This window comes from Arachis ipaensis, chromosome B03 (genome assembly GCF_000816755.2).
Source record: "Arachis ipaensis cultivar K30076 chromosome B03, Araip1.1, whole genome shotgun sequence".
In the NCBI taxonomy this organism is placed as follows: domain Eukaryota; kingdom Viridiplantae; phylum Streptophyta; class Magnoliopsida; order Fabales; family Fabaceae; genus Arachis; species Arachis ipaensis.
Window position 1 is genome coordinate 14,621,272 of NC_029787.2, and position 13,375 is coordinate 14,634,646.

Sequence of the window (13,375 nt, forward strand, 5' to 3'; positions counted from 1 at the left end):
CTTAATCTCCTTGAACCAAGAAATGAGTACCATAGATGCAACCTAAATATAAATAGAAAATATCAATGGTGGAAAAAAGAGAATGAAGGATAGCTTGGGTGTAAGTTCACTGTACACAAACCAGAAATTCATACCTGACGTTGAACACCAGACAAAGAGGTTAGAGACCTCCAGAGTGGATCAACAACATACTTCAAAGAATCCTCTGGCAGCTTAGAGGCAAAAATTCCCAATGCAGTTGCTGTAACCACCCGTGTATGAGTAACAGATGTGTCCACATCAGCACCAACAACTATCTTCACTGAATCCATAGCAGCATCACCATTTCTTTCTTGTGGAATAGATCCTTTTGTAGAATCAAGACCAAAATCCCCACCATAATCATATTCAGACTTCACAGCTCTCATTTTAGCAGCAGCTCTAAATTGACTTTTCCTTGGAAATGCAGCAGGCCAAAACATCTTTGAGGCATCTAATGCTGAACCAAATGGTGTAGAAGCAAGTTCTATCCAAGAAGCCATGTAAGATCTCGCGGCAGTATCCAAGTCCTCCACAGAACACTGAAAACAAGCCAGCCAATTTGATAGATGAGAAAGTATAAAAGGCAAACAAGGATAGATGCAGGGGAAATACCCAAATGACCACTTTTTGGGGGCCTTAGCAAGAGAAGACAGGAAGACTCCTTAGAAAAAAGAGAATCATCATGAATATTTGAAACACCATTAGAAAATTAAAAATGTAGAGGTATCACAGAAAGCAGAAGGAAGTTGGAACCAAAACCATATATCAAACTCCAACTCAAATCAAAACTGCTGTGTCTCAATCCAACCATAGTGTTCTAATAACAATCACAGTAGCACATTTCCAAATCAGGGATCGTCCAGTCTAATACTGTCAAATCAGGGATAGACCACCTTTCTGGGACTCTGTACAATGCCAAATTCAGCCATAAAAGACTGTTTCTTTTTAAGCCACAATCTTGATGGGAGGATGACAAGCAATAGGGTTGACGTAAACAGTTGGGAACATTTAGTCAAAGCCATTTCTAAGCAATAACCTTTTATCATATGAAATACCTTAACAAGGAGACTCCACACTCTCTCTGAACATTGCAAAATATCCTCATTTGTTTCCAATAGCAGATTCTGAAATACAATTCTAAGGGTATCTCCAAATATGATAGAGGGCCAAAACGAAGCATTAGACAACTCAGACATTCTTCTCTTATATCCAGCTTCAAGTAGCCTCTCCTGCAAGTAGAAAATTTACGATAAACCACTAACACTAAAACTGCCTTTTGTGAAGGAAAAGAATATAAAATAAATAAATAAAAGCCTGTACAATAAAATATGTTACGTGAAGTATTGTACGAGATTCAAACTTTGTGCAAACATCAAAGGGAAAAGATAAATACCAGAGTCCGCATTGCTGAATACCGAACAGAGCTGATACTATGCCTCATAAAAGGCCACAAACGTGGTGCCAACGTTGAAAGCACATAAGGATTTTCTTCATCATCATCACCACCACCACCACCGACTCCATTTTGAATAGATATTCCGTTGTCTCCCAATCTAAGAACTTCATACATCATTGGGACCATCTCTTCTTGAGAATAAATTTCTGACAGCAAATTCATAACACTGAAAACAGATATTTTAACAATAAATAAATTAATCATTAACATCAATATAGTAATGCAAAAATCAGCTGTATTGGTGTAGTTTAAGCTCTGATGTCTACAAGCTGTGGACTATAAAGCCCAATCCTTTGGCTTGGTGAGAAGTTGTTTGAAATTATAAACCCTTTAATTCCCTGAATATTCTCCAAACTAATCAGCAATATTAACTAAAAAGCCATCATTCATACAATAATAAATAAATAAAATTACAGCAATTAATCAGCAACATGAAAATAAATGAAATCAGATATAATCAAAGGCTCATCGACATGTAGGATCTGTAATTAACAAAGCATAGAACCCCCTCAGCAGAATAAAATATATGGCTTTGTTACATCTACATAGAAACAAGAATATGACAATTTAATTTAATCAAAAAACAAGCAAATATAAGTATATAATAATGAAAAATTTCAGCCATTCAAATACCTGCTAGTGGATGGACTTAAATCATCCAAATCAAGCAATATATCCCACAGCAGCATCACAATTGTGCGCAATGTTGGACCCTGCAATGCAACGATTGCAGCTGAAGCTGGTATTAAGGCATCAGCAGCAACAGCTCGGACATCATCATCCGGGTCCTCCAAACCAGATTTACATGCAGGAAGAACAAGTCCAAGCAAGTCAGGTAGCAACTCCTGGTGGCAGTAAAAGACACAATAGTCAGAACAGCACAAAGCATTGCTTGGAATGGTTGGGTGTTCATATTTCATGAGGAGACTACATTTTCAAATATGAAACCAAAAATTCTCTATCTCCAGTCTTAGATTTGCAATGCCTGCTACTGTCATCAACCTTTGACACTCCTAGAGTAACACCAAAATAGGCAACAAGTACCTAGTCGCTTATGTAGTCAATGTCTTGATTCATATGACAGCAAATATCTTGCTCAGAAAAAATGGTCAATGGCAAACATATCATGTCTAACATAGTAACCATTTCTTGTGCCAAAACTATCATATCATACCTATAGTGTTAAACCAAGTAAAAGGAATAGTAAAGGCAAAAAAGATATGCACCTGCCGCACAGCAACCAAATATTTGATACCTAGAAGACTTCCATGACGAATCTCCCATTCTGGTCTACACTGAACAAAAGGCAACAGCAAAGCATAAAGATTAAAAACCAATGTATCAGAGAATTCTTAAGTGATAAGTCAAATTATTATACTATAAAAGGAAGTTGCAGCATAGCGAGGAAGAGGACAAAGAAAGCAGTTGAATTAATACTAAAGCAATGTAAAATTAATATCAAATGATATAAAAAAATGAACTCTTAAATGATGTTTACCTGCATTTTCAACAATATATTCAATGTTTCATTTACCAGTGCCGGATGCATGTACTTAAATGCGGCACCTAATGCCTGTGCACAGGTTTCACGCACTGGAGCAACAACCTGATCAGATACGTAATCTCCGAAGCTGAATAAAATAACCAAAAAATTATCAAAGCAAAAACCGACAAAGCAGAAATCCAGTTATACGTCAACAGCAGTAGCCAAAGAAGAAACAGACAGAAGCACAAAATTTCACCACCAGTTCAGAAAATCAAATTCCAGCAACATTTAAAAAAGTGATTAAATAAAGAGTAAAATATCATACCGGTCTAGTGACAACACACACAAAAAGCGTATCACACAATCTTGAAGAAATCCACAGTTTCGCAACCATGAACTTCTGGCAACTTTAACCATGCTCATCAGCTCAGAATTCTGGGGAACATTTCTCAGCACATTAAGATTTCTGGAGGGAATCTCTTCAGAATAACCCTTCTGCTCTGCTACAATAGCAGGTTCCTTGCATGCATCTTGCAGTCCATCAGAGAAAGATACCACATCCATCTCAACAGAATTACAATTAAATTGCCCATTTACACAATCCAAAGGTAAATTGTACCCAGAGGTTTCAGAACTAATGCTGATTTTAGTATCACCTTCATTGCTGCAAGTAATTAGACTATCCATAGAGGTTGATGATGTTACATTTTCAAGTTTTGGTCTCTTCAAGTTTGAGTCAAACTCGTCTGCAGAAACTTGCATATTCAAATCAATCTCCCTCTCTCTCTTCAATATATTTGACACACTACTGTCTTCTTTTTTTTCAATAATTATACTTTTGTCTTCTAATTCGACCATAAAGTTCCCACCCAAGCGTAAGTCATGTTTCAATACCCCAGCAGAAGCACCTTGATGTGTTAAAATCTCTCTCAGTGCCATCACACTACCATGTCGGATCTCCCAAACTAGCAACATTTTAAAAAAAAAAAAAAAACATTCGAAGAACATTAATAAAATATTGAAAGCCCTAAAGCATTTCATATTGCATATTCTCAAAATTGTACTAAAACTAGACAAAAGAAGTAAATTGTTTACCTGGATCAAACATATCAATAATAAGTTGCTCAACAAAAGTGTGGAAAGGCCATTGTCCATCCCCATCATGGTCAAGGCCATCTTCATCATGACTAACATCCATGAATACCTATGTAAAAGGTCAACGGGATAGTCAGAATTATGCCTTGCAATTGCATAAAGAAACTGAACAACTTGCATTAACACAACTGGCACTTGCCAGCCCGTCAAGCCACATTTTTATTGATTACTCTTAACATAACACAATAAATACAAAGAAAGTTCCTGTAGTTCAGAGGTTAAAAAATGCATAAGGAACTTAAAGGGACCAGGTTCAACTCCACCTAATAACCATTTTGGAATTATTTTTATAAAATTGAGAGACAGACCAAAGTAGTTACTATATGTAACCCATTCCACACTAAGATAGGTATAGATTCAAGGGTAAAGACAACATTTCTGAAAACCACAACAGAATAAAATTTATTACTTGAAAGAATGTACCAACTGGAAAAATAATAATATGAACATAACATTAAAAAAATGGTTAATTAATTAACATACAAACTGCTGCCATCAATGATTAAATAGACTGGAGGAGTTCTGTGGAATAATTGTCTCAAGCATGCCCCAGGAGGGTCTCAAAATCACCTAGGAATAAACAAGTAAAATATAAGAATACCTTATTGTAATTAACTGAATCAGGATACGTGACTTTCGAAGCCGAATTCTGAGCACCTGATGGATCAGTAACGCCATCTTCGACCCAGCTTTTTGTCTGGTCCTTTGAGTTTATTTTTGCTTTGCGCTTTAGAAGATTCAGTTCTCTTGCACTTGGCCACTTTGATTTGACACTAGGAACCATGTTTGCAACCATTTTCTGGATGTTATGCACAGAAGAAGAAGTAAAAACTCCATGATCTATTCCATTGGGATGTGAATCTGACTTGTGTGTCATAAGATCTTCATCTCTTATTACATCACTCATATCCATAAATTGTTCACAAACATCCAAACCTACATCAACATAAATGGGTATATGGAATCAGATGCACATAAACCAAAAGTGAATAAATAAACATCATTAAGCAAAGAACCACATCATGATAACCAAGCTAAACACATCAAATGTACAGTGATAATATAGATGTTTATTCACCCTACAAAGTATGAAGTGAAGGGCAATGTACATTATTAAGAGTGTACCAACAACAGGTAAATCAATGCCTTGTTTAACACGGAACACACCAAAAAAATCAGACAGCTACAGCTGCTTCTTTTTATTAAAAAAAGGGGCCAAGGTTACACCGTTACAGTACCATTTGAGTTTCTAGCAAAGCAGCCATACTTTCTTGCCACCATAGCACCTTTTGGGTGCTGAAAAAGTTTACATTTGCCACCAAGAACAAGTACATAGAGTATATTTATTTCAGCTTCAATAAAGTGATGATATGGAAGCTTTTTATTTTCATCTAGTTTACAAAAGAAGCAATAGAAGCCCTTTTAATTCTTTTTAGTGGGGAAGACATGTTCACCTTTCTAGTTTTGAAATTTTGTCTATTAACCTCATTACTCATTAGGGAGGAGACAAAAACGTTCTTGCCTTAAGGAGGAAAAACCTCAAAACAAATGAGCTTTAAATACAAAATAAATGTTTAGGAATCACCAAACTAGTTAAAGTCATGATTTTACTACTCACTTATTGTCGACAAGATTTTATATTAATGAAATATTGGCAATAAGAGATTGCAAACCTAAACGGCGTCGAAGATTTTGCTTTTGGCGTACCAGTCGCTCCTTTGGGTTCTTTATATTATCACTGACAATATCATATTCCTGAAATGGAACAAGAAATAAAATTTGTATGCAATATATGTGCATGCAAAGAAAACAGGAGTAAAGCCAAAGTAGTTTGCATACAGAGTACACTTACAATGTGTACCTTTTATGGGATACCAGCACAGAAATTCCAAATTACCAGGACCAAGACACAAGAAAGACCCTTGTAAAAATTTTGCTCTACAAATAGAAGGCCCTTGCATAGCCTTAGTTTAAGTTGGTTGGTAATTAAATGATTTTCTATGACACTTTCCCAATCCTCCAGAATAGCCAATTCTATAGTATTACTGTCAAATATATGCACTTATAATCACTACACAAATTATGTCAGAAAATAAGCCATCCACTGCTTTTTGGTATTGTTAGCATATGTTGTCATCTGTTGCTCGACTACTTTCTGAAGAAGCAATTGCAAGTTTAGATCAACAGTTATGTTGGAAAAAACAGATTTAGCATTGCAAAAATTTTACGACAAGCAGCTTTCTACATTTCTTGTCTAAAATCCTAACTCCAAAAAACACTCTTTTTCTTTCTTCTAGTTTACTTTACTCGTCCAAACTTTCCATCTGATTTGGAAGAATAAACAGCTTAACCTGTTATAACTTCATACTAAGAATCATGCATGCTTTGTCAAAAACTTGTGTTAATTTCTCAGCCAGAAAATCTGCTTCTTTTGAACAAGCATAATTCTCAAGTGGTCAAGGGAAAAAAACCATCATTTTTACCTGTCCTCCAGATGCTAATAAAGCTCCAAATTCAAGCACCTTGCTCATATCAAAACTGTCAACAGCAAAAACAACTAAGTAAATATCTTTACAAATACATTAATGCAAAATAGGGAGGAATCTATTCTTAAACAAACAATAACCATTTTCAGGTCACATTAAAGTGTAGATGTTTTCACTTCTGCCAGTTTTTCATGGTTAAAGATAACAATTAGGTGAAAACAAGGGGTTATCGTTTTGTGGCAGTGTTCAGTTTATGCAATTCTTTGGTTAGCTGCTGTTTTTGCAAGTTATAAAGGTGTCTGTTTGCCCTTGTAGCAACAGAAAGATTTTGTTTGAGCTTCCCTTTGGAAATCTGCAAACAGGATATTCAATAGTCTAATTTTATATTAGAAAGCAATTGATCAGCCCAGCTACAACCCAGATTACTTTCTTGTTATTGGCTGATCTATTTTTATGCGTCAGAGTGGATCTCATATACCTCACCCAAAATAAAATGTCAAATAATGTTTGATAGGACAACCTACCTTCTAAATGAGCTTCCTGTAATTCTTGATTGCAAATATGTCCATGCACAAAGATCCTCAACACTACATGATATCCCATTCTCAGATATTTTTGATACAACAGATGTAGTAAGTTCATTCAAACTTATGTGTTTAACATTCTCAGCAATAGACCCAATTGCACGAGCAGCAGCGACTCTTGTCTCCCAATTTTTGCTGCGCAGATATTGAGAAACCTAGAGATCACCAAAATAACAGTTGTTAAAACAGACTCGACAAATAATAGGCAGTCACTATCAAAGTGCAATAGGATAAATAAAACACAACCACCAGCACTTGTGTAGCTTCACCTAACAACTTAAGCAACTGTGAAATATACTTCAGAAAATAGTATCACAATCTTTATGGCTGCGTTTGTTTACATGCACAGGACACTGAGATAGGGACACAGAGACACAAAATCATGTTTCACAAATAAGACATAGACAAAGGTATTATGTCCAGAGACACTGAATTAGTGTATTTTATATTGGAAGGACACAGAGATGCTAACAAGAGCACAACTAATTTTTTATTTTTTCTTTCATTATTTTTATCAAATTTTCATAATTATAATTTTTATCATTATATTTTTCCTCCTAAGTTTTTTTGTATGGAAAAAAAAAGTAAATTGGACTTTCATAATTTGCTCTAGTTTATCACCAAATAAAATACAAGAACACCAATTTTTATGTCTCTGTCCTTTGTGTTTTTGTTCTCAGTATCTTGTCTTGTCCTGTTCTCAGAACCAAACACAGTCTATGAGTTATGACATAGGTCTAGAGTTGATTGTTGCTTCATTCTTCTAATTAACATTGAATTTCAGTACTAGGCTGAAAAATGGCTTTCATCTCAATATAACAGAACTATAAAACAATCCAAAGACAGAATTTATTTACAAACAGAAAGGAAAGAGATAGAAAGTTCATAACCAGTTTTCTTTAGCAGTCTTCATACCATAGTACTTGGCATGATTGACATAAAATGAAAACAATGCAGAAATCATATTAAAACTGAGCAATATTGCAACAAATGTATAAATATAAATTCAAAAATTAATACCTTCTTAAGAAGACTGTTCAAGTCTTGAGGGTGTGATTTTGCAATTTCCCCTATCTGACGAGCAGCAGTCAACCTTGTCGCTTGGGTTGACCCAGCTTTAACATTTGGTTAAAGAAAATTTCAAGAAAAAATAGATACTAAATAAATTCAGTAAATGAAAATCATAAGGAAAATATGGAGGATACTATCCAACAGAGTAAGCAACCGCTGAAGCCTAGACGACTGTTGGGCCATAACAAATCATTCCAGAGGCTTTGTTGCTCCCTTTGCCTGCATAACAATCTCTAGTCAATCAGAAAATACATTATCCAACAAACACATTCAAAGTTGTGTTTTATGTATGTAAATCTTATAAAGGACTCCAAAGTTACTTGGGCAACATCAAGCCAGATACCGTCCAATGCCTCGTCAAAATGCTAAAGAAAATATGTATTATCGGAATGCTAACACATTTTATTCTCTATTCTCCTAATCGATTAACACTGCAAATTCACCATGATACTTATTGAAAAATGAAATATTAATTTGCATAAGTCTAACACTCGATCTTCTAAATCTAATATGTGTATTACCAGCAATACTCTTGGCCATTTGGCATTGTAAGGTTGTTACTTCTTAAGGGAAGAACATATATGTGAATTTGCAGGATTTTTGGATCCTGTCACATGTGCCAAGCCCTTAATATAAAATACAAGGCCACTTAGGACAATCTCTATTAAAGCATAGCCTTGAATCATTCTTACAGTTTTTGCCTAAACTACATGTAAGGAAAGCTCAGTGCACAAGCATTCTGAGACTTTGAAGGCTGCACGCAAAGGGTGCAATGCAAGCAGCTTAGCTTGATAAATACATCAGTAGCTGATTCCATGGCTTGAACCCACTACCTTGAGATCACACAAAAACAACTCAACAGTTGTTCCAGGCTCTCCTTTTGGCCTATGCTACATATAACACAAATTTTGCCAAAGCATACAATTGATGCATTTTTTGGGGTGTATTTGAAGGAAGAAAATGCCAATATATCCAAGGATGTATACCATCCATTAGGTTGCAACATGATAGAATCACAATTACTATTCCTCTTTGGTCATTCCTCATGTTGCTTTTAGGAGAACTTTCATGAATAATATACAAAATGAAAGTCTAGATTCCATTATTACATCATGCATCTTCTTCGGCTTCCTATTTTTGTTTAAATTTACATCCCATAAGCATATCCTATCATCCCCAGATGTAACATGATTCTTATTTTGGTAATTAAACACGATGCCTTTCTTCTTTAGTAAAACTAAAATAACAGCAACAATAGCATTATAACACCGGAGAAAACGCCCAACATAATTCTGTTCCTTTCATTGATTGTTTGCTCTTCAGAGAGAGACTGGGAGAAATAACTCACTATGTTTCTGTCGTATTTATTAAACGTGAAAGGAAGCGAGTCAATTATGGAGTGATCTCCACTGAATGGTTATTACATTCCACAGTAGAAGCACCAGCAGTTCAGTGCGAGTTAAATTGGAATTGTGAACAGTCGCATATCTACGGAAACTTACAGGCACAAAACATTTCAAAGAGGAAAAATGAAATTTTTACGTGAAACGCGAAATTCAAATCACCGAATGCATCAATAGCGTGAAGAATAACGAAGGAAGAATTTGCCACTCGCGAGGAAAATGCAGAGGGAAATCAGAGTAGATCATGCAGAGCAGGCAATAAGAGATTCAATAAATTGAATTATACGGCAAATATTAAATATAGCGATAGAAAAATGAGAAAAGGAACCTGTGGCTGCGAACGGAGCTGATCACCGGAAAATTGAGGCGGCAGAGAGGAGAAAACTGCCGGCGAGAAAGAAGCGGCAGAATAAGAGAGTCGAAAGAATGAGGTGAGTCTCTCCGTCGATTGCTAGGGATTACTCGAGAGAGAACGAGAACGAGTGTGGGTATGTCCATTTAGATTTTCCTTTTATTTATTTATTTCTTTCTTGTTATCGGAAATTTGGATATTAAAAAATAAAAATTAATAAATAAATTATCAACAATAAAAATTAATAAATAAATAAATATAAGACGGAAGGTCAAATTTTTCGACATTCTTATGGCCATAAAAGTAGCATCATAAGCAGAAGCACCAATAAGAATTAAGCAACAGGTCAATAAAGAAACAATAAATTCATATCACCGTTGTTTTTAATTTACATCCAAGTATTTCTGTAAATCATTACTATCACAACTCACAAGTCACAACTATGTTTATAAGCGCTATAATGACCTATTAATATATGTTTCTATCTATAAATTAAAANTGTTAAGTTGAAGTCTCACAAAATTCATTTTTTATGAATTATATATGAAGAATGATATTTTATAAAAGAGCATGATGTACCAAACCAAACCTCTCCTTTACCCACATTATGCATAATCGCTACAAGTTGTATTTTTTATACACCCTTTAAACACTAACTCATATTATTTTTGTGCTTGTATGGATTTTGTTGATGTGTTACAATATAATATATATGAGTGGTCTTAATTATACTAACATCTTGTCGGATACGTAATCAAAAGTATTTTTCTTAGATTTTATTTTTGTTTATTCTTTTGCAATTTCCAACAAAAAAGGGAGAAATTGCATTAATCGTGATAAAAAAAAACTACTAGGTGTATAAACTATCCAATTTAAGTAATTTTGTAAAACTAATATTTTTAGGGATATCCCATTAATTTATATCTTTTATAATTATAATTGTATGCACTCAAACTTTTTATGACAAAAAAAACAATTTATTAAAATATAATATAATATGATATAATAAAATAAAATAATCTACTCTATCTATTATTTATACCTAGATCAATAAATATGAATTCAATAAAATCTTTTTTTCAATGAATTGACCTGTCTTTAATTTTAGACATTAAAAATTTAAAATTCATTCATATTATATTCACACATACAATATTTAAGAGTTCTATCTGCTATTTAATCATAACTAAACTTCGAATTCCGATGCACTTATTAGTTAATAGTTATTACAATATATATAAAATCACCACTAAACCGATACCCTGCATGAAATCTAACACTTCCACTTATTTGGGTTATAACTAGGCTCAAACAAAACAGAACCACACAAATGGGTCTCTAAAACCAAGTGGACCACAACTTCAAATTTTCTATTCAAGTTTGACCCGATGTAAAGAGCAAGTTCAGAACCCCCTTAACTATTTTGGTTATCAGTACTAGCGGTTTTTTTTATGAGATTTAAAGTTAATTATTTTAATAAATTTTAAAATTTTAAATTTGAATAATATAAAAATAATAATCAAATAGAAAAATACAATTATTTACAAAAAATGAGCCATATTTAAAAGTCATATTTTTTTTTGTTTAGAGACTTTTTTTTTAAGTGGTAAGTCAAAGTACGGATCTATATTTGAAGAATCTTTCTTGTGCCTACAAAAAGTGTAAAGAAGAAAAATAATTATGTCCTTTTTTTGTGATTATAGATCAAACTATAAGTGAAAACGTTAAAATAAATCTAAAGTAATTTCTGAATTTGTACCTAGAAAAAATCTTTAGCAATTCCTCATACATCTCCTTATCAATAAATTCTTGAGCCTTGAAGAGCTACAAAATTTAGAAATCAATAAAATATATCATATGCCAATACAAATTTCATTATATTTGAACGAAAAGTTAACAATAAAAAATATAAAACTTGCAAAATTGAAATTTCTTGTTTGAGGTTGGATTTCCTACACATGCACAACAAAAGAAGCCATTAAACCCTCTGTAGAGCATTCAAATCTATAAGTATCCGATATTACCTCTATTTTGTGCGGTTTCTTAATCTAATGATAGGTACCTGCAATGTTGTTCTTTACTAACATCAGTTGGTTGCGCTCCTATGAGTTTGTTGCTGGAAAAAGAAAAATGTTTAATTTATTATCATTAGTTTAAAATTATTTTTTGTAACTTTATTCAATATGGGAAACATAATCTCCGTTACAATCTCAGAATAACCTTTTAATATTTTAGGCATATACTTTTTTCCTTCATTTTTTATTAGTAAAAGAAGAACATAGAAGGGGATAGATAATAGGCATATCAATAACATTCTGATTACGATGATTGCGTTACCTTGTATATTGTTGGAGCAGTATTTCCTTTTTTATCATCTTCCAGAATTGGGTCTTGTCTGTTTTAACCGTTCCTCCCCAACCAATAGAATAAATTTAAAGGAAATGAACCTATTAGATAACATATGATTATGATTACTAACATAGAAATAGAAGTATGTATATTGAATGCAATTTTGACGGTAATTAATTTAAAAAATTACTTTATTGTCTATTGGTTTGATTGATGCAATTGCTTGCTCATCTTTCCATGCACTCCAGAGATTTTGGAATCCTTCTTCCTGTAATTGATATTTGTTAATATATTTCTAGTATACCTAGTATGTCTTAGTTAATGATAATTAGTACGTACCTGTTGCGTAAAACAAATCTTCAAGGTCGTTGTCTTTATCTCCTGGCATATATTGATGAGCTCCTTTGAAATCAAATTGTCTATTAAAAAAATATAAGTCGTTAGTCCTCAATAAATTGAAGTTTGTATACAAAGATATCTATATCAATGAAAAAGATTTAAAGATTAAAATTATATGTAGACTGAATTGTACCAAGAAGTAACTACACACACTTACTAAGAACATAAATTATATGTGGAGAAGGTAACAATATTTCTTTGAAAACTATATTTCTGGTAAATTCTCCATTTGTTCCATCTATTTTTCCTTTTTTGACTAAAATTTTTGTAGTTGATTGAGAAATACTTCGAGACAGAGCAACATATAATTGGCCATGGCTAAATACATGTTTAGGGAGATAGATCCCTACTTTAGGAATGGTCTGTCCTTGTGATTTGTTTATTGTTATTGTAAAACTCAACCTTACAGAAAATTGCTTCCGGATAAGTATAAAAGGCAGTCCTGAATTTTCTGTTGTTTTGTGTTTTATCCGAGGCAAGAAAGCTCTTCTTCCACAGTGATGACCGGTTAAAATTTCTACGTCCAACATGTTTTGAAAAGTTCCACGACATAGTAACCTTGTACCATTGCATAAGCCGGCCTTAGGGTCTATGTTTCTCAATAACATCAAAG

The 13,375-nt window shown here is 33.5% G+C and overlaps 1 protein-coding gene across 1 annotated transcript in view; it reads right to left on the reverse strand.

Moving 5' to 3' along the window:
- LOC107629753 (TATA-binding protein-associated factor BTAF1) overlaps window positions 1-10,175 on the reverse strand; it is a gene marked incomplete in the record, with an annotated part of 17,443 nt that extends 7,268 nt beyond the window's left edge. Inside the window, 16 exon segments of the mRNA XM_016332638.2 lie at window positions 1-42; window positions 135-560; window positions 1,077-1,250; window positions 1,415-1,643; window positions 2,111-2,322; window positions 2,704-2,772; window positions 2,976-3,108; window positions 3,289-3,928; window positions 4,059-4,167; window positions 4,720-5,054; window positions 5,792-5,873; window positions 6,602-6,656; window positions 7,129-7,343; window positions 8,209-8,303; window positions 8,394-8,478; window positions 9,991-10,175. Of these exon segments, the coding sequence (XP_016188124.1) occupies window positions 1-42; window positions 135-560; window positions 1,077-1,250; window positions 1,415-1,643; window positions 2,111-2,322; window positions 2,704-2,772; window positions 2,976-3,108; window positions 3,289-3,928; window positions 4,059-4,167; window positions 4,720-5,054; window positions 5,792-5,873; window positions 6,602-6,656; window positions 7,129-7,343; window positions 8,209-8,303; window positions 8,394-8,442 (2,865 nt within the window).